The 20861-nt window shown below is 40.4% G+C and overlaps 2 protein-coding genes across 3 annotated transcripts in view; one reads left to right on the top strand and one right to left on the bottom strand.

Annotated features, from left to right (window-relative positions):
* The window catches only part of Aptx (aprataxin), a 46484-nt gene extending 41167 nt beyond the window's left edge, over positions 1–5317 (bottom strand). Inside the window, exon 1 of one of the 2 annotated variants that reach the window (XM_063226705.1) lies at positions 5138–5317. The gene's annotated coding sequence lies outside the window, so the exon portion shown is untranslated. Of the gene's footprint in view, positions 1–5027 lie in introns of both variants that reach the window. The other variant, XM_063226700.1, reaches the window with a different exon arrangement.
* On the top strand, positions 4952–17239 carry Dnaja1 (DnaJ heat shock protein family (Hsp40) member A1). Its single transcript, XM_003470827.5, has 9 exons — positions 4952–5139; positions 6136–6277; positions 6430–6607; positions 8450–8554; positions 9452–9679; positions 12548–12662; positions 15038–15153; positions 15467–15567; positions 16617–17239. The coding sequence occupies exons 2-9, from the start codon at positions 6146–6148 to the stop codon at positions 16833–16835; spliced, it is 1194 nt and encodes a 397-aa protein (XP_003470875.1). The 5' UTR covers positions 4952–5139; positions 6136–6145; the 3' UTR covers positions 16836–17239.
* The last annotated feature ends 3622 nt before the right edge of the window (positions 17240–20861 follow it).

Here is a 20861-nt window from a genome sequence, read left to right as displayed (position 1 = left end):
TGATATTTCTGTATGATTGGGATTTTGTTCCTAAAGTTTTGTTTTGTTTTGTTTTGTTTTGTTTTTTAAATAGGTTCTCATTGTGCAGTTCAGGCTGGCCTTGAACTCACTTTGTAGCTAGGCTGGGCTTGAACTGCCCAGCCTCTTGGGTGCTGGGATTACAGGCGTGTAGCACCACACCCGATTATTCATAAAGTCTTTGCCTACATCAATTTTTTTTTTGTTTTTGGTCCCAGGGATCAAACTCATGACCTCGCACTTGCCAGGCAGGTGCTTATACTGATGAGCTAAATCCCTGGCTCCGCCTACATCAATTTCAATAAGTCAATCCTATTTTCCAGTAGATTTGGTGTTTCTGTTTTAATATTTAGATCTTTGATCCATTTTGATTTTAGTCCAGTGCATGGTGAAAAAGCTTTTGCACTGCAAAAAAAAAAAAACAGTGAAAAGAAAACACATAGTTATGGAAAAAGCTTTTGCCAGGTATTCCTCAGACAAAGGACTAACATCTAGTTCTATATAAAGGAACTAAAAAAAATCAGATCCTTCCCCAAATATAAATGCCCAATCCAAAAGTGGGTATCTGAAATGAATACAAATTTTCAGATGAAGAAATACAAACAGTAAATAAATACATGAAAAAATTTTTCAACATCACTGGTTATTTGAGAGATGCAAATTAAAACAACACTGAGATTCTATCTCACTCCAAAAAGAATGGCTATTATCAAGAAATCAACAAATAACAAATGCTGGCAGGGTGGGGAAAAAGAAACTCTTCTCCACTGTTGATGGGACTGTAGACTGGTGCAAGCACTGTGGAAATCAGTGGCCTAGGACTAGAAGTTCCATTAGACCCAGCCATTTCCTTTCTTGGTATCTTCCCAAAAGCACTGAAAGCATCATACCACAGCAACATATGCACACTCATGTTTATAGTGCTACAGTTTGTAATAGTGAAATCTTGGAAACAATCCAAATGCCCACCATCTGATGAGTGGATAAAGAAGATATGCTTTTTTTAATACAATGTAATACTACTCTGCCATAAAGAATGATAAGCTTGAGCATTTATAGTTAAATGAATGTGCCTTGAGACCATACTCTTTAAGTGAAATAAATCGGACACCCATGTTTAAATATTGTATTGTTTCTCTGCTGTGAAAATTGAAAGTGTAAATAAGGACCAAAACGTATAATAGATATTTAAAAATTGAAAATGTTCAAATGAGAAGGAGCACAAGTAAAGGAGGTAGTGAGGGGGACAAGAAGGAAGGGAAAAAAAGGAAAAAATGGAACCAAACTTTTGTATTTTTGTGGGGAGGGGTGTCTTTTTGTTTGTTTTGGGTTTGTTTTTATTTTGTTTTGTTTTTTGAGGCAGAGTCTCACTAGGCAGTTTAGGGTGGCCTTGAGCACTTTTGTAGGCCAGGCTGACCTTGAACTCCCAGAGACCCTCCTGCATTAGCCTCCCAACTGCTGGAATTACAGTTGCATGCTACCACTTCCAGCTGAAAACAAAGCTTTTGTAAATAAGGAGAGGAAGTGGGATTAAAGGGATGGAAGGGAAATGGGAAAAGAAAAAGAAGCAAGATACAACATGCACAGGTAAAAATTTCATATGATGAATGCTATCTTTATGTATACTCAAAATGTATAAAAAAAGAAAATTAAATTACGAAATCGTGAAATGTCTCCTTTACCACCTCTATCCAGCACCTTTCTGTCTCCACAGGAGAATTACGGTTCTTTCCTTCAAAAATATTCTATCATGCACATACAGTACACTCAGTAATAGGTACCTTTCCTTTAAAAAAAAAAAAAACAACTTTTATACAAGCCAGGCATGGTGGTAGACACTTGTAACCCCTGCACTCAGATGCGATAGGAATATCTGGAACATCTCCATGAGTTCAAAATCAGCTGGCCATAGATAGAGAAACCCTGTCTTGAGGAACAAAACAAAACAAATGAACAAAAATACAACCATTTGTGGCCTTTATTGTTTGAGGAGTTAATGTATTACACAAATTTGAGGATTTTAAAAGTTTTTTTCATTGTCTCACATTAGCAATCCTAAAGGGTAATTTCAAGCTCAAGCTCATTTCACACATCTTTCTCAGTTGTAGGACATTCACTTGCATTCCTAAGGCAGAAAGAAAAGCTAAACATGATATTTAAGAAATAAGAAACGGCACATGGTGGCAGATGTCTGTAATCTCAGCACTCTGGAAGGCAGAAGAATCTCAAGTTCTGGCTCAAGCACCTTATGATCTTGTTCAAAAATATAAAGGGATGGGGCTCTGACTCAGTACGAAAGTCCCTGTGTTCAATCTCCACAGTGTGCATATTACAATAAGAGTAGGAACGGTAGCAGTACAATTCCATGAACCATGTTATTTATTGTTCTCTATTAATTGTTCATCCTATCAACACTTGCTGGTTTCTCTTCTGGGACTACTCATCAGGATGGTGCAAGGCTCCTCTAGGCAGTACCCAACATTTTTCCTTCATTAGCATTTATCACACCACCCGTTATTTTGTATTTCTGGTTCCTTCACTATGTTCTAAACTCCTTGACAGCAGACCACAACTTACAGGATTTTTATATTACTAAGCCTGGCAGTTTTAGATTTTAAATACAAGTTTAAAAAAAAAAAAAAACCCTAGGCTGTGCATCCTGGGTCGGCGTAGCCATGGTGGCTCATGTCCTTTCCACTTGTGTCTGCCACCTGTCCTTGGCCTTTGCATGGCCGCCCTGAGTCCCCACACCTGGCTTAGATACTCAGCACCACTTTGTGTCCCACCAGGACCAACAGAGGCTCGGTAATGCAGCTGGCCTCAGCCTCCGTACTCACACAGGTTCCAGGGAGGATTCTACAAGTTGTGCTGCCTATATAGAGACACACCTCCTTTGACAGAGAAAGGAATCAAGGATAGGGTTCTGCATGTCTTGAAACTTTGTAACAAGATTGACCCAGAAAAGCTCTCAGTAAATTCCCATTTTATGAAAGACCTTGGCTTAGACAGTTTGGACCAAATTGAGATTGTCATGGCCATGGGGGATGAATTTGGAAGAATTTGAAATTCCTGATATAGATGCGGAAAAGTTTCTGTGTCCACAAGAAACTGTAGATTACACTGCAGATAAGAAGGATGATATGAATAAACTATCACACTCCTTTCCTCATAGAAAATAATATTAGTAGTTAGAAGTGAGTGCATTTTGTCATCACACAGAGTAACTCTGTTGTACTTATATTTAAATTGTCTTATTTTTGCCCTTTAAAAGTAAATCAGTTTAAAAATAAAAACAAAAAACTTCCATACCAGCCAGGCATGGTGGTTCATGCCTGTAATCCCAGCACTCAGGAGGCTGAGGCAGGACGATCCTTGTGAGTTCAAGACCAGCCTGGGCTACAAAGTGAACTCAAGGCTAGCCTGAACTGCATAGAGAGACCCTGTCTCAAAAAGACCAAAAAAACCCCAACAAAACAAAACAAAACAAACACCTCTATACCATTGGTGACATTTAGAAGGTTAGCACCTAAGACTGGAAAAATTAGGTATTTGTTAGCCATAAAACAGCACACAGCAGTGAAGAAAAGTGATTTGCAAAATGAGATAATGCTATGTGACTGGTATGCACGACTTCAAATTAATAAAAGAGAGAAGCCTGAAGAGTGGTACTGGGATGCTCCCAGGGTGAAGTTCAAAATCCTTAGCTTAGCAGGGTGTATCATGAGGTGAAGATGTTCCCCAACTAGCTTTCAAGCCTCACCTCTATTCCAGTTCTCCTAGCTCTCCTAGCTAGGTGACTCCTAGCTCAGTGATTACATCCACTGAATTTGCAATGTTCTAAAAATATTATCACTAGTCTTTTCCTGTGGTTGACCCACTAGTGGAATACTCTTCTATGTTCAAAACAGCTCAACTGCCACTTTCATAGAAGAGCCTCTCCTGAACATCAGGTTAATCAGGAGACAGCTCCCCACTGCTAACTACGATCTGGGGTTCTTTTGTGTTTTGTTAGAGTTAGGCAATATGAACTAGGCTTTTTCAGCTTTTCATCTCTGCTTCCTTTGTGGAGAAGATACTGAAAATGTTTGTTGTATTTCTGAATAACAAAGACAGTACTACCATTTGAAACCCCCAGGACTCATTTGCAAACTGTACACTCATTTTGCAGACTGTAGACTCATTTCACCGACTTTGAAGTGTGTGGTTAAGGGGGCTGGAGTGTAAGTGCCGGCTTGGCAAACATGAGATTATGAGTTCAATCCCTGATACCAAAAAATAATAATAAATCAAAATGAATATTAAATTTTTTTAAGTGTGGTTAAATAATTTGTTAGCTTCTCTTGCTGCTTCTCTGTAGCCAAACGTCTGGCCTGCAGTTTGCAGTCTAAACCTTCTGTATTAACTCGGGCTCCCCAGGCACCGTATGTTCAACGCATAGCAGCCAACAAGGTCCAAAGCAGGTAACTTGTGCTTTTGGACCTAGAATTGGTCAAGAGCTTGCCTTCACAATCTGGTGAACTCCCACGCCTTGGACAGCGCGTTACTAAGCCGCAAGGCCTGCGAGCTCGAAAAGGCCGGGCCAGCCTTGCTCAGCCCAGCTCAGCCCAGCTCAGCAGATTCCCGGAACCTTAGGGCTCTGAATTAACGCCCAAAAGGAGACGAATGTGGCGCCGCAGCGGGGTACAGCACTTCATTCCGAGATTCTTTTCCCTACAGCTCTCTAGTTTGGGAAGCCAGAGTCGTCTCAGGATCGCTGTGCTCGCTCCAGCCGGACACCTGAGCAACCCGGAGTACGAGAGCCGCGAAAAGGCTCCAGAAGGTTCCACTGACCCCGGAAAGCCTGGTTTGGGCCCACCCCCACCAGGCCCGCGAGCATAGCCCCGCCCGATCCCAGCGCCCCCGCGCCGTTGCCTAGGTAACCGCGGGGCGGCGGCAACGACTGATGGGGCGGGACTTCCGGCGAGTGACGCGCCAGGGCTCGGCTACAAAAGCCAGCGGCTGCGACGTACCGGACGGAACTTTCCAGAACGCGTTGCGAGGTGGAGGAGCCGTGGCTGCTCGGCCTGCGCACGGCTACGCGCTCCTTCCTACTTCTCCCGCTCCGGCCCAGCCCGCTCACCGGTGAGTTTCGGCCCTCGCGCATCACCTCAGCCCGTGTCTGGCGCCGTTGTCTTCGCCAGAAAGCCGGATGGAGCCGTGTTTGGAAGGCCGTTGGCTCCGCGTGGGCAGGAAGGCTGTCGGTTCCGGGACCCACGATTCCTCTGTGGAGGGCAGATGTGTTGCGCCGGCAACCCCTGCCCTTCACGTAGCGAGGGGGCCGGAGACCTTTCCTGGCCCCCGGCCCAGCCTGAGCGCCCCCTGGAGATACCGCCCGGGCCTCCCCTCCGTGCGCGCCCCCGCCCGCCGCCGCTCTCCGGAGTGGGCAGCCGCGTGCGCGCGCGAAGGTGGGCAGGGGCGAGGGGCTGCGGGAGGAGCCCGGCGCGGCCCGGAGCTTTCGCTTCTCGTGTCCGCTTTCTCCGTCTTTGTTGCGGGCTAGGATTGTCCCTCCACCCCTTTACCGTTGGGTGGGAGGGAGAAAGGAAGGAAATCTTAACGGCCGGCGCCAAGTGTAGGGGGAAACCCACCGAAGGAGGCGTAGACTGCGCCCGCGAGAAGGGGTTCCGCGGTAAACGTGGGCAAGCTGTAAGCAGTGTGACTGAGAGACTACCCTAAGGATTGAAAGGCAGGAGAGCTTGTCCGCGTATCCCCGTGTCTTTCTCTGGGAGTAAATGGCGTTTTTCAGATGTACCAGAGACAATGTTAGGCGGTGGACTGAACCTATTGGTGCGCCTTTCCATTCCTGTTTTCTGTCACTGTCTATGGGAAAGGGGAACCGGAAGAAGCCAGATTGCATACTGTAGGCTGTTAACGTGTTGGTGTGGAAGCTTCTATGTGGGAGAGATTTAGTGTGTTAGAGCTTAGCAGCTGAATTATTGTAGGAATTGTTAGCTTTTTAAGTGAAGGGAAAGTACTGCAATTAAAATCAGATTTGGCAAAGAACATCCTTCTCTGCCCTAGTTGACCTTGCAAATTAAGTACTACCAGTTGAAAGCTGGTTAAAATTGTGTCGTCTTTCAGCCTGTAGAAAATGGTGAAAGAAACCACTTACTATGATGTTTTGGGGGTCAAACCCAACGCCACCCAAGAAGAACTCAAAAAGGCTTATAGGAAACTGGCTTTGAAGTACCACCCTGATAAGAATCCAAATGAAGGAGAAAAGGCAAGTACTGTACAGTTCTCTTATAAATAGTTCTCTGCCTTGGGTAAAGTGTTTGTATTATTAGTGCCCAAAAGTGGCTGTATCTCAGTGGCTGTGCCTTGTAACAAGAACTTTTTTTTATTGAAGAAATGTATTTTTCCTTTCTCAAACAGTTTAAACAGATTTCTCAAGCTTACGAAGTTCTCTCTGATGCCAAGAAAAGGGAATTATATGACAAAGGAGGAGAACAGGCAATTAAGGAGGGTGGAGCAGGTGGCGGTTTTGGATCCCCCATGGATATCTTTGATATGTTTTTTGGAGGAGGAGGAAGGATGCAGAGAGAAAGGAGAGGTAAGAAAATCTTATTTTGCCAAAAAAAGTAGCTGTTGGTCAGAACATTTTTGAATTCACATTTTAAATTGTTGTTCGCATGTTAGTACAATGTTCCAAGCTGATAAGTTGCCTTTGGTTTAAGGTGTTTTTTAAAATAAAATTTGATGTGACTGAAAAAGGGTAACCAGTCAAGTGGTAACATGATGAGTTCATGTTACCTTGGGTATCATTTCCGTAGGTTACTATGTTTTAATTAAGGAAACAAAGCATAGTAACAATTTTCAAAGTCTGGGAGGTTGCTGGGATCAAACTTAGACAATTGCATATGCTAGGCAGGCCTCTGCTGCTGAGCTGCCTCCCCATTTCAAAGCCCTTTTTACAGATTTCCCAGTGGTAGGTACAGGGCCTTTTTAAAAGTTCCCAAGTTCATATAGCAAGCCAGTGCTGGAGTGGGGACTGAAAATAGGCTTTATTGCTTCCAAATATTGTTTAATTTTGGTTTGGCTCTGTTATACACTTATTTAGCAGAAAAATGGCCTACAGGCTATACAAATAATCTTCCATAGGGTTAGGATTTTTCTTGTTTTTGTCCTTTTGTTGGGGGAGTAGTGCCCAGGGATTGAACCCATAGCCTTCGCACTGAGCTGGCACCTCCAGACCTTTATTTCAATACGGTGTTTTTCTAAGTTTCCCAGGCGGAATTAGAACTTGGATTTCTCTGCCTCAAGGCGTAGGCCCCCAGAGTGCAGGGATTACAGGCCTGTGCCACTATACTTAGCAGTACTCAGTGCTTTTTAAAAAGTTCTTAAAGGAGGCCTATGTTTTTATTTTGAGGGATTTACTAGGAAGTCAGTAAAGTCGTATCACTTAGTAAATCATTGGAATGCTTTGCCCTACAGAAAAATAGTTATGATTTGTTCTTCAAATAGAGAATTGGCATTGTTCCATATGGCTTAGATCAGTGAGGAGTGATTTTTTGGAAACCCTTTGTTAAAACTCCTAGTAGCTTTATTTTTCCTTTCCTCTACTCTTCATAAACTTAATGGGCTGTGATACAGTACCCAAAAGTGGAGCTAGGAACAAGAGGCTATAGGTAACACTTATATTCATTTACATTACATTACTTACATTCATTTAGAAAGTAAAAATGTTCATTAGGCAAGTTGTTTAACTTCCTGATACAAGTGAAACTGTATATGGCAGTCCTCTGTAACTGTTAACCTTTTGTGGATCTTTAGGTTAATTTAGGGCAAAAAGAAAAATTCTTTGTAGTAGCTGGCATTAATAACATGACTAGTGGCTGCTAGACTGTATTGTACAAATAAAACATCACTGCAGAAAGTTCTGCCAGGTATACAAAGAATATGAGATGTTTATCCTTTAAAGCAACCAGTGCTTGGCCTAGCAGTAAATGTGTTGTGCCTGCTGAATCAGGAAGAAGCACAAATTGATAATTTCAGTAATGTCTCAATATTGGCTTCTCCAGCCAATCTTGATTAAAAGGAATTTGCTAAAGAATGTTTGGGTGAAGTAATTGACCGTATTGCTCAATGTCATTCTAAGTGAAATTTTCAAAGAACATATTGAGACAGAATTGCATGTTTGGATTATTGATTGTGAAATCTGCTTAGATAAATAACATCAAGTGGTTTTGGAGATAACATTTTTGATTGTCATATTTCTAAAATGACCATGTCTATATCCATACGCACATTACTAAATCTGTAGCCTAGCTTCATTTATAATTACATCGTAGTTCGAGGATCATGTGGTTAATGTGAACAATCTGTGTACCTGCTTAACTGACGTGCTCTGTGAAACTTATTTCTTAGATTTTTATTGAATATTGTTTCCTTGTAGGTAAAAATGTGGTACATCAGCTCTCAGTTACCTTAGAAGATTTATATAATGGTGCCACAAGGAAGCTAGCTCTGCAGAAGAATGTGATTTGTGACAAATGTGAAGGTAAAATGTTGTAACATCTCTTACTTACATAATTTGATTATGGAGCTACAGACCTTCTGCATAGGTACAGTAGACAAATATGCACTGCCCCAATCTTACGGAGCAGGTATAAAAGAAATATTAATAAAATAACAGCATTTAGTTTTGCATATTTGTTTTAAATGCAGTTGGATGGGATTAAGCTAATTTTTGGTCTTTTTGAGACAGGGTCTCTTTATGCAGTTCAGGCTGGCCTTGAGCTCACTTTGTAGCCCAGGCTGGTCTTGAACTCACAAGGATCCTTCTGCCTCAGCCTCCCGAGTGCTGGGATTACAGGTGTGAGCCACCACGCCCGGCTTAAACTAATTTTTTTAGTAAATAGTTTGTTTTGTCTCTTTGAGACTGGACCTTACTATCCAATTCAGGCTGGCTTAGAGCTCACTTTGTAGCCCAGGCTGGCTTTGAACTTTCAGCAATCCTCTTGCCTCAGAGGTCTCCTCAGTGCTGGGATTACAGGTGTGTGCCACCACACTCAATTACTTGTAAATATGGTGTCTTCTAAGAGAAATACATTAATCTTTTATAGATAAAGTGATTGTAAGAATTGGCTGTGGAGTGTACATGTTTAAAATTTTAGTCTAAAGCCAGGCACACTATCATCCAGCTCTCGGGAGGCCATGGCAGGAATAACTTGAGTTCGAGGCCAGTTTGAACCCACATAGTAAGACACCCTGTTTTAAAAATTAGGATTCTAAAACAACTGCTTTAACAAATGAAGTCTTCAGTTGATTATTCTTAGGGCATCTTTCCATGAGATTTTGAAAATAAGAAAGTATAGTATAGTATTTAGGTACTGTCTTCCCAAAATAGTTGTTACTTTATTGTTACTAACTTGGTACATAATTTTTAACTATTTAGGCCGAGGTGGTAAGAAAGGAGCTGTGGAGTGTTGTCCCAACTGCCGAGGTACTGGAATGCAAATAAGAATTCATCAGATAGGACCTGGAATGGTTCAGCAAATTCAGTCTGTGTGCATGGAGTGCCAGGGCCATGGAGAACGCATCAGCCCTAAAGACAGATGTAAGAGCTGCAATGGAAGGAAGATAGTTAGAGAGAAGAAGATTCTGGAAGTTCATATTGACAAAGGTGAGTTATGACCCATTTCTCAGTCCATAGTGATGTGGCAAGTTTATTAATACTTTTTTTTTTTTTTACAACACTCCTTCATTAGGTTGCATGTCAGATTCTCCTCCCTTAATGCAAGTGAAATCGTCTTTATGGCATAAGTGGGAACTGCAAATTAGATTATAAGGATATTGGGTGAAGAATGAGCTCATTAAAATTTATGTTCTCAACTGATGAACATGATTAGGGCCGGGTGTGTTTGTTGCTTTTTGAGACAGGTTTTAATATGTATTCCAGGCTGGCCTTGAACTATGCAATCCTCCTGCCTCAGCCTTGAGAGTGCTGGGATTACGGGCCTACATCACCACACCTGACTTTAAACATTTTTAAATGTGCTTAGTCATCCATGTTTTTTTGTCCATTTTTGCCCAGTCTTTGAACCAATGTGGTCCTCTTGCCTTGGCTTCTGAAGTAACTAGGATTGCATATGGGTGTGCATCACCATCCCTATCTGGTTTTTTGAGTTTGTGTTTTGTTTTTCCTATTTGTTGAAGACAAAGTCTCGTCATGTTATTCTCGCTGTCCTTTAACCCCTAGGTTTATACTGTCCCCTTGGCCCAGCCTTCCGAGTAACTGGGGCCTACAGCCACATGTCACTGTGTCCAATAAAAAGTTTTGTTTTCTAAGAATTTAGATTGCTTGTACTTATTTCTCTTGTTTCTGTGTTTGTTCTAGGTTAACTTTTCATGTCATTTGAATTTTTTTTAATTTTGCCAAAAGTTTTTAAAATAGATTATAGCAGTAAATGTTCATCTCATCTGCATTGTATGACTGCAGCAGGAAAGTTGGCCCTCCATTTCTAAGGGTTCCTTATCTGCAGTTCAGCCAACTGCAGGTTAAAAAGTGGGAAATTGTGTCGTATTAAATTTACAGAGATTTTGTTTTGTTATTCCTAAAAACAACTGTTTGTATAGCATTTTATCAAGTGTTATAAGTAATTAGGAGATTTTGGTATTTGGGACAGATCCTGGGTCAATTTCTGGTTAAATACAAAGGGGTTGACTATACCATGTGAATCACAATACTGGCCTTCCACCCCCGATATCATAAAAAGGAGAAAAAACAAAATTCCTAGTTTATTTTTGCAGATTTGTTTTTATCCCTAATTGGAATATGATAAGTAGGATTTGTGTTTGGAGTGTTCCTCTCTAAAACATCTTCTCTTGACAACAATAGCTTATAGTTAAGATGTATGCAAATGAAGCTGTTTGTGCTTGGCTCTTACTAGGAGAAAGAAACAGTCGTGAATACCTGAGTTTTGATTGCTTTACCACTGTGACAAGGTAGTTGCTTTGCCTCATATAATTTGGACACCATGACATTTAATCATTGTATGATACTGACCTGTTTTATGATTTTAAGTATATATTGAAATACTGGATTTGTAGATATGGTTAAGTTGTCCTTAAGTAATTGGTGGGGGGGTAATTTGGATGAAGTTGTAATGCCAAAAGTAATGATATAAAAAGCATCATTAGTTAGCCACCACCCCTGGGTGACAGAACTAGGTGTTAATTATAAGGGTTAGGGAGTAGATAGCTCAGTGGTGGAGCCCTTCCCTTGCCATGGACAAGGCCTGGGTTTGGTCCCCGGTACTGGCCCCCAAAAGGGACTTTCTTCAAACTGTTAATTTACATTATTGTGGATTTAATGTTTTCTAAAAAGTAAAACAATAGTTTAGGCCTTTTGATGTCGGCGATTATTGGTTCAAGAAATGAGAAACTGCTGCAGTTACAATTTGTAATTACAAGTTTTCTTAGTTAAATTTACTATTTAAAGAGTTGTTGTTCAACCTCTTACTGAGCCAAAGTATGTGAGGCAGAGTTTTGGAGAGGCAGGCACTTGCTAGGCAGGTTTTTGTGCCACTGAGCTATACGTGTTTTCCTTAATGGAAAATACTGCCAAGAATTGTAGCAAGTGCCTATAATTCAAGACCAGCCTGAACAGCATAGTGAGACTGTCTCAAACGACCCAAAAGAAAAATATACTCATTGTGATTTTGGCATGCCCAGCAGTAAACTTCTCTACAATAGTTTTATTTTGATTTTTTTTGTTTGTTTGTTTGCTTGCTTGCTTGCTTGCTTTGCAGTGCTTGGGAAAGTGGTCCCAGGCCCTGGCACATGCTAGGCAAATGCTAGGCAAATGCTCTCCCACAGAGCTACACACCACGAGACTAGAGTATAAACTGCCTTTTCAACCTGTCTAGTCTATTTTTTAAATTAGTGCATTTTGCAGTTCATAATGATGGCATTCATTGTGGGAGATGGAACATAACGTAATTCTTTATCACTTTCCCCTCTCCCCTCCATTTCTTGCTAAGATTATGGATTTTTAGCTTACATAAGTTTCCTGTTACAGTATTAGCTCACTAAGAAGAAAATTGCTGTACATTAGGCTTAATGGAGGTAATGTGGTATAGATTTTTAACTAATAGCATTAAAATTGGTAACACTTACTAGTTATATTTGGCAGTGATTGATTTGGTGCTGATGCAGACTTTTTCTCTTAATCTTCTGAGCTTCTCAAATGATGTGTAGGTCTCTGGAAAATATGAGATTTAAGATGATGATACTTCTTGCTTCCCCAGAAAAATCCAGCCAGCTCTGAGATTTGAAACCTTGTGTACTTGGAGAATTTGTGCTTTCTTCAGTAGCAAACTGGACTCAACTAATTAACTGGGCTTTCTTCGTTATTTCTGTGGTACTTAGCATCCCCTAGTACAGCAACATTTTACTTTGCACACTCAAATACATACCAGGTGTTGTAGATTTTGTGATTCTGACCTTACTATTGGATGTTCAATGAGGATACACAATCTTCTGTTTTTAGGCATGAAAGATGGTCAGAAGATAACATTCCATGGTGAAGGAGACCAAGAACCAGGACTGGAGCCAGGAGATATTATCATTGTGTTAGATCAGAAGGACCATGCTGTTTTTACTCGGTAAAGACTTAACCATTCAAATTGACCTCTTGCATATGTGGTAGTTTTGTTTCCATTTAAATGAGATTTCCATTACTATTAGAGCATAATTTCTGGAAAAATACAGCAGGAAAATTCAGCTATCTATGATGTATCTTCTAAAGGTTTCACTATTTGTTTCAGTCATAAAAGAGGCTGCAAACCATTCAATTTTTGCATTTTTTGTGTCTGGATAAACTTGTTATCTAATCTTATACTTGAAAGGCATATTTCATTTAGGAAATGTTTTGTGTGAGCATAACTAGGGTAGGAAGATGACTCTGAGGAAACATGCCCAGATATAATTCTGCCCTTAACTGTATTGCAATTAATTCACAGTAAATAATGGTAAAATTTTTTAAACCAATTTTTAGTCCTGAGTTTTTGTTGAATTGAGCTTTCTTTTAAGTGTAAGTATCTAAAACCACTTAATTAAAATTGAGACTTGATATGTTATATATAAATTCACCTGTTGTAAATACTTATATCAAATTTATGATGGACTTACAAGTACACTGGAGGGAAAAAAAAACAAGTTCAGTGTACCCTTAATTTACAAATTCAGTTCATCCCCAAGATTGTAACCCAGGTTTGTCAGTTGTCAAAATCTCCTGGAGACAGATTTCAGCATCCTTCGGGATACAATGCCCCAGGATTTATCAGTTAACCCGATATTGTAAAGGATTTTGTAATGTTTTTTCCAGAACTCTTTTTAAGGGTTAAATCTGTGTCTGAGACCATCTGGAAGCACAAGCAGCCAGCATTTAGGTCATAACTCAAGACTTTAGTCATGAGTTTAAACTAATTATTGTTATGTTATCATTTGCATGTAAATGTCCCCCTAAAGTCTTATGCAGGCAAAGGTGGCCGACGGAGTCCAGTGTTTGTGATTGGTTCATTGTCTAGCCACCAGAGTTGGCAATGTGAGTTTTGTACCCGCCCAGCGGTGGGTAGCTGGCATACGATTTAAGGGACAGGAAGAGTCCACTCCGTCTCCGTGTTCCCTGCCTCTTGCTCTTGTTGCTTTGCTGTCTTTTGCCTTAAAGTGTTGCCCCAGTGCCATGCAACCCTGCCTTGGAGCCAGCTGATAATGGACTGAAACCTCCACAAAGTGAGCTAGATAAACCTTTCTTTCCTTAATTTTGAGTATCTAGTATTTTGTCTCAGCAACAAGTAAAAAGTAACCAAGACAAGTCATAACCCAAGTCGTACAACTTGCCTGATAAGTGAAACTCGAGGGTCCACCGTACAAGAAAGCTGATTAATATAAGTGAATGTATTAAATATAAATATATCCGTGACTAAGGTATGGTTGTTATCTAGGAGAAAACTAGTTTAATATTTGTTTTATTGGGGTATTTTACGGATAACATAAAAAACAGTGACTTTCACTATTATAATGTTTCTATTGAGGTGAATGTTTTCAAGAGTATTTCTGGGGTGGTGACGTATCTAATCAAAGCTATTTATTTGTTGGGGAACATGAGATGAGAGGAAGGTAGAATATAAGTGTAAAAAAATAGTGTTCATTCACAGTGTCGTAGGCACTTTATTAAATACTTCATAATAACACTTTCTAGTTCTTATCCTAGGTCTTCCAGTCTAACCTCCATTCCTAATGCATGCTGCCTTTTTTTTTTTTTTTTTTTTTTTTTCATCAGTTTTGTGAAAATCTGTGCTTGCCTCCTTCTCACCCCTCATGGTTAAATCCCTTCCATGGGGATTAAAACCAGATGCTTGCATGTGCAAGGCTAGTGCTTTACCACTTATCTACATTCCCAGCACTTTTAAAGTTTTTCCCAAACTGGCCTTCAACTTGTGATCCTCTTGCATTAGCCTGCATGTGCATGTGTGTATCATTTTGAGACTGGGTCTTACCATGCAGTTCAGGCTGGCCTTGAGCTCAGTTTGTGCCCAGGATGGCTCTACCTCACAATGCTCCTGCTGCCTCAGCCTTTTGAGTGCTGGGATTACAGGCGTGCACCTCCACATGGAGAAAGTGAAAAGGATTAAGATGTGGTATCTACATGTAAGAACTTCTCACAGTAAATGTATCACATGTACTAATAAAAAATTTTTTAAATGACCAGAATCCTGAAAATGTAGGTTTCTGTTCTTTTTTTTTTAAACTTTTTATCAGTACCAGGGATCGAACCCACGACCGCCTGCTTGCCTGCTTGCAATGTAAGGCAGGTGCTTATGCCCTCGGTTTCTGTTGTTTAAGCCACTAAAAAATATGACATTTAAAATTAGGTGATGAAACAATTCAGGAATAGTGAGTATTAGTAGCGGCTGTGGTACTTTAATCCTTGGTGGTTTGAAAGTGGTAAATATGTGCTGTATTTGCATTGACACAGACGGGGAGAAGACCTTTTCATGTGCATGGATATACAACTGGTTGAAGCACTGTGTGGCTTCCAGAAGCCAATATCTACTCTTGACAACCGAACCATAGTCATCACCTCCCATCCAGGTATAGATGAGCTTTGTATTATGCTGTTTTCCTTATCTGGAACTAAACAGAAGGACTGAGAAGAAAACTGGTGGGGTTTAGTGGGGGGGCGGGGGGGGTCTTTCTTTTTTTTCCCCCTCAACATATCCTTTACTCGACTGAGATAAGGTCATAGTCTTAGCTCTTTTTGGCAGATGTTGGAAAATGTATAAATGGAAGTACTAGGATTGTTTGGCCACAGAATTTACTCCTATCAGTTAGAATGTATATTCCCTCCGTTGTCTTCATTGTCCTGTAAAAAATGTGATCTTAAAAATTTGGCTTCTGTTTTTAGGCCAGATTGTCAAGCATGGAGACATCAAGTGTGTGCTAAATGAAGGCATGCCAATTTATCGTAGACCATATGAAAAGGGTCGTCTAATCATTGAATTTAAGGTAAGCTATGAAATACTCAAAAGATACTTGGAAATTGTTCACTTACTAAAATCTAATACAAAATCATATTTTCTGAGTGCCAAGCAACTTCATTTTTATCCTCAATCTCTAGGAAAAGAAATAAATTTTCTAATACTGTTCCTGCTGTGTTGGGCATTGCTTGTTAATAATTTGAGGGTAGGTTTATCATACAGGCTATCTCAAAGACCCTGAGGGTGCATGGCGAGTGGAATTTATTGAAAGTCTGTACTTGGGCCTAGAGATGTAGCTTAGTGTTAGTATTGGACTAGCATAAGTGAGGACTTAGATTTTCCCAACATTGGGAGCAGACCTTTAACACTAACAGCATCTTGCTGGGCATAGTGGTATACACCTGTAATCCCAGTACTTTGGAGGCTGCGATAAGAGTACCACTGAGTTACAGGCTAGTCTACACTGCAAAGCATGACCCTGTCTCCGAACTGGAGGAAAAAAAAACTAAAAGTTTAGCAGGAGCATTTTATGATATAGTCATAAATTTTTTTCAATGAAGTACTGTAATACTTGGTTTATCTTTAAGGTGATACATTGGCATTTTATCCACAGAAGTATTAATGTCTTTGGTTGAGGAAAAGATAATTTTTAGTCAGGATAACTTTCAACTGTTAAACCATTTCAGGAAGGATTCTTCTAATCTGATTTTTAGAGCAATGCTAAGAATCCTTTGCTTTTGCAATACAGGAAATAGTACCCAGGGAGTAGTATGTCCTCAGCTCTTTTTTATACCCCAATTTTATGTTGAGAGGGCTCTCAAAGTTGCCTGGGCCAACCTCAAACTGTGTTCCTCCTGCCTCAGCCTCCTAAGTAGCTAGGATTGCAGGTCTTTAATTCACCACACCCAGTTTAGAAACGGTTTGTTTTAAAGCTGTCTCATGGTATTAGACACTACTGTGTCTTTCAGAGCAAGAGCAAGTGTTCAGACCTGTAATTGGTACATTCACCTATACATTGTATGTGATTACATGTGCTTTTGTGGGGAAATACTCAACAGCAGAAATTTCTTTTTGTAGGTAAACTTTCCTGAAAATGGCTTTCTCTCTCCTGATAAACTCTCTTTGCTGGAAAAACTCTTACCCGAACGGAAGGAAGTAGAAGAGACTGATGAAATGGATCAGGTAGAACTAGTGGACTTTGATCCAAATCAGGAAAGACGGCGCCATTATAATGGAGAAGCCTATGAGGATGACGAACACCATCCCAGAGGTGGTGTTCAGTGTCAGACCTCTTAATGGGGCCAGCAAACACCACTCACTGCTGGCGGTTAGTGCAGTAGTGAACGCGTGAAGGACTGTAATCATCATATGCTCACTACTTGCTGTTGTTTTTGTTTCAATATTCAATTATAGTAGTTTTAAAAGTTAAATGAAGAATAAACACAAATACAAAAGCTCTGACTTTGCCCTGTATGTATGATGACTTCAGTGTGCAAGATGAAGTTTAATGACTGTAAAAAGTATCAAGCCCTGGTGTCTGTTCGGCCATGTCTTTGTAATTTGATTTCAGTTGTATACATGGACAAGCTTAGACCGAAATGCTAGGTATATGTGTTGACTTTAGTGTATGACTCTTCATTGTTAAGCTATGGATTAAAAATGTATTTAACTGGCAATCAAAAAGGAACCAGTTTGTGGAAGTGTTGGTCTGTCTGTAGTTATTTGTAATGCCTCTGCATTCTACTGCCTCAACTATTACTTGAAGGTAGCATAAAATTTATAAGTTAGCCTGTGATATCAGTGGTAGAAATAATACCTTTCTAAAGAAGAGGTTTATCATATGCTGCTGCTTAAGGGTCTGTGTCTCTAGGATTGCATTCCCTTCTGTGCCATCTTTTAAATATAAGTGTGTGTGTATATATGTATATACACATACATACATACACACACACTGTGTTGACCAGTTCTGGTTATACTGTTTTTCCCTTCTCTTTGGACCGTGATAAGCCCTTGAGTTGTGACTTCAGAGCTGGATAACTTTGAAATTAAATTGAAGAAACTACACAGAAAGGTAATTTGCATGTATAATATACGAAGGTGTTCCTTAGGTATGTTACTGGCTTTATTTAACCCATTTGACTTAATGCTCCAAAATAACTGTAATTTAATGGTAATAGTGTAGCAAATTATGATGAATAGCTTTACCTGTATGTTTAAAAAGTCATATGTTCACATGCTTAAATCTGGGGGTCAAGATTTAAGCAATTGTTGAAATGTATGAATGTTTCCTTAATATACTGGTTACAAAGCACTTCTGATGTGTCACTACAGGCTTTTTTTCCTCAAATTATCAAAGCATTTGTTTTTAATACATAATTATTTTGCTTCACTTATAGTTAGCATTACTGTTAAACTCCTGTGTATGATGGTGTATACCTGTAATCCCAGCACTCAGGAGGCTGAGGCAGGAGGATCACCCTCAGTTCAAGGCCAGCCTAGGCTAACTAGTGAGTTCAAACCTAATCTGAACTACATGGCAAGACTGTCTCAACCCCCCCCCCAAAAAAAAATTACTATTAAAAGCTAATTAGTATTAAATGTGGGTTGGGAGTGAAAGTGGAAGCCTAGGGTTGAGTCCAAAAAATTAAAAAATAGGGCTTCTAACTAGTAAGAGTGTATAGTCTTTCTACGGTTCTGCTCAATCTTCTGTAATCAAGAAGCTTGAAATATTGCCAACCTTGAAGTACACTGAGGCTTTACTTAGGGAACATTTATATTGGAAAGGAGTCATAAGTCCCACTCACTTAACTGCCTGCTTGCAAGGCAGGCTCTTACACAGCTGAGCTAAATCCCCAGCCCTGGTGTTTGCCTTTCAAACTACTGGTCTAGCCTGAGAAAAATAAGACAGTAGAGTAATGCAGTGCTTTCTGCTCATCTCACACCTGTGATCTACGTATTTTAACAGATTGGGTTCTTTCCATCAGCTCAAACCTCAGGGGAGACAAAAAGCAAGATTCAAAGGAGATAGATGGTAAAAATCATACCTGGCTTTCGGTGTGCACTCTGAAGATTGTTTAACATTCCTGTGTGCGTCTTTTATTTTGGTGGTGGAGATCAAACACAATATTGTGCTTCCCCAGCAGGAACTTAAACCACAGAGCTAAACCTTTACTTGGCCCCCATAGTCTTAAGTAAGATGTTCCTCATGAAGTGGGTCTAAGAAGTAAGGCTTCTTGCATAGTAGGAGACATTATTGGTGGAATTAGTTAATACAAATTGAAAGATTTGAATAAAATACTACACCTGAGATTTATATGATTTGCTATTTTAAAAACAGACACCACTTTGGAGTGCATCCCTGTGGTACCAGCTAAAATAGGATAGCTGCAAGCTCCAGACCACCTTGGTCTGCATTGTTCAAGGACAGCCTGAACTAATGTAGTGAGGCCCTGTCTCAAAAAAGCAGAATGCCTTGAAATAGCTGTATCAGAAGATGCAGTGTTTTCTAGCCAGCGGTTGACATTTTAGGTCTTATGTGCTAGAGAGGAGGGTATCAGTTGAGTCTGGTGGGCAGCATGGGATCTCCCGGGGCTCACTACATTTCATCTTAACGAGGTAGTGCAAATTCAGTTTGGGCACACAATTAACCTCTACCACCAACTCAGTAGGATTCCTGAAGGGAAAGGACCCAGCGGTGCCACTAGAGTGGCTGACTCCAGCCTCTGGCTGGTGTAGCCCACTGGCCCCATTACTGTGGGGAAGAGGCTACCTCCCCAGGGATCTACGTCTAGACATTGGGTCTGTTCAACAACTGGTTCAGCTGTGAGCCTCCATAACCCCCTACCCTCAGGAGTGTGGGTGGTGAGTCCATTAAAAACATGTCATGAGTTGACCTAATCATGTGAGAAGGAGCCGTGATGAGCAACTGTGAGGGCTATGAGATGAGAACTAAAGTTTGTATGAGATGAAAGATAAGGATTACCCTGTGGAGGGTTCTCCAACAAGGGAGATTTCCCAATTACACATTTGCTTTTTACTGAAAGTTTTACAATCTGTCTTTGCCTGTGTTCAAAAAACACTTCAGCATTTGAATTGCTAGAACAAGGCAAGTGGAAAGCTTCTGGTAGCTTAGAAGCCAAAATCTTTTATTTCCAGCTCTTTTGGTCCTTCAGGGAACCCTTCCCTAACAGCTGATTGGATAAACTGCCTGCATTACCAAAAACATTTCCAACCTTTTAATATTTCTTTACCTTGCTCTTCCCTGCAGTAAGTAAACTAGTATCCGAACCAGCCTTCACACCACACCAGGAACAGAAGCGTTAAAAATTCCTCCAACAAAGCGAAGTACCATGCATACACTTAAAAATCCCAACTCCTCAGGAGCCTGTGCAAATCAAGCCCAGTGTGGGCCACTTAGTAAGAACCCTTCCCAATTTTTAAAAAGGCTAGGGGATAGCTCAAGTGTTGAGTGTCCCTGGATTTAATTCCCAGTATGAAAGAAAAATTGCTCCTGGAGTGAATAAACAAACTGCATTTCCCAGTTGTCAACTTGAGGTCAAGGGCTACATAAGAAATTCAACTTCTCACACTTGCCTACAATGCAGCAGACTGGGTGGTTCAGCTGGGATGGTAGACTACATTCATGCAAATCCTCAACTAATGAGGGGATAGAACTCAGCTAATGACCTGCTGGAGACTAAATTTATTTTCAGGTGAGGCACGTTTTGGCCATCTCAATCTTTTTCTAAATACCAGTAAGTTCAAATGCTCGTAACATTTCTTAAACTTTAAAATGGCAACAAGGAACGTTACTGAAGACAAAAAGCTGCAAGTTTTATAACATGGGAGTTACAGAATATGACTCAAGGGGTGGGTGTAGTTCTTTGATAGCATGCTTGCTTAGCATGCTCAAGAGTTCTGGGTTCAATTCCTAGCACTGCCAAGAGAAAAAAGTTAATTTGAAAGAGAGCACAATTGTATAAATATGCATTGAATCAGGTTCCATTTCAAATCAAAATCAAAGGTAGAATGCAAAAATTTCTCAAACTTCCCCATGTTTGTATTTTGTGCTGAGACCTCACTTGTGTAAAATAACTTCAGCATTTTATCTTCACACACCATGAGTGTTCTGTACATTTTAATTGTGAAGTGGAACATTTTCAAGAGGGCTGGAAATACAGCTTGGTACTGCACTTGTTTCTAAGTGCTCACAGGGCCTGGATTTTTGTTACTTCATCCAGCAACCTTTAAAGGATCTTTAGCTAACTGGTAAGTATACCTATTACAAAAGAGATTGCTAAAAACCTCAGGTCCTGGTATAGT

This window comes from Cavia porcellus, unplaced genomic scaffold, assembly GCF_034190915.1.
Source record: "Cavia porcellus strain 051 isolate PalLab524CR breed Dunkin Hartley unplaced genomic scaffold, mCavPor4.1 scaffold_1, whole genome shotgun sequence".
NCBI classification, from domain to species: domain Eukaryota; kingdom Metazoa; phylum Chordata; class Mammalia; order Rodentia; family Caviidae; genus Cavia; species Cavia porcellus.
The sequence above is the reverse complement of the archived record's forward strand: the minus strand, read 5'-3'. Positions and strand labels throughout refer to the sequence as shown.

Bases quoted from the DNA above. Each gene is read 5' to 3' on its own strand.
- Dnaja1 (XM_003470827.5), top strand. From the start codon at position 6,146: ATGGTGAAAGAAACCACTTACTATGATGTTTTGGGGGTCAAACCCAAC. The intron at 9,680-12,547 runs GTGAGTTATGAC...TTCTGTTTTTAG, and splicing joins GGAAGTTCATATTGACAAAG to GCATGAAAGATGGTCAGAAG. The intron at 15,154-15,466 runs GTATAGATGAGC...TTCTGTTTTTAG, and splicing joins AGTCATCACCTCCCATCCAG to GCCAGATTGTCAAGCATGGA.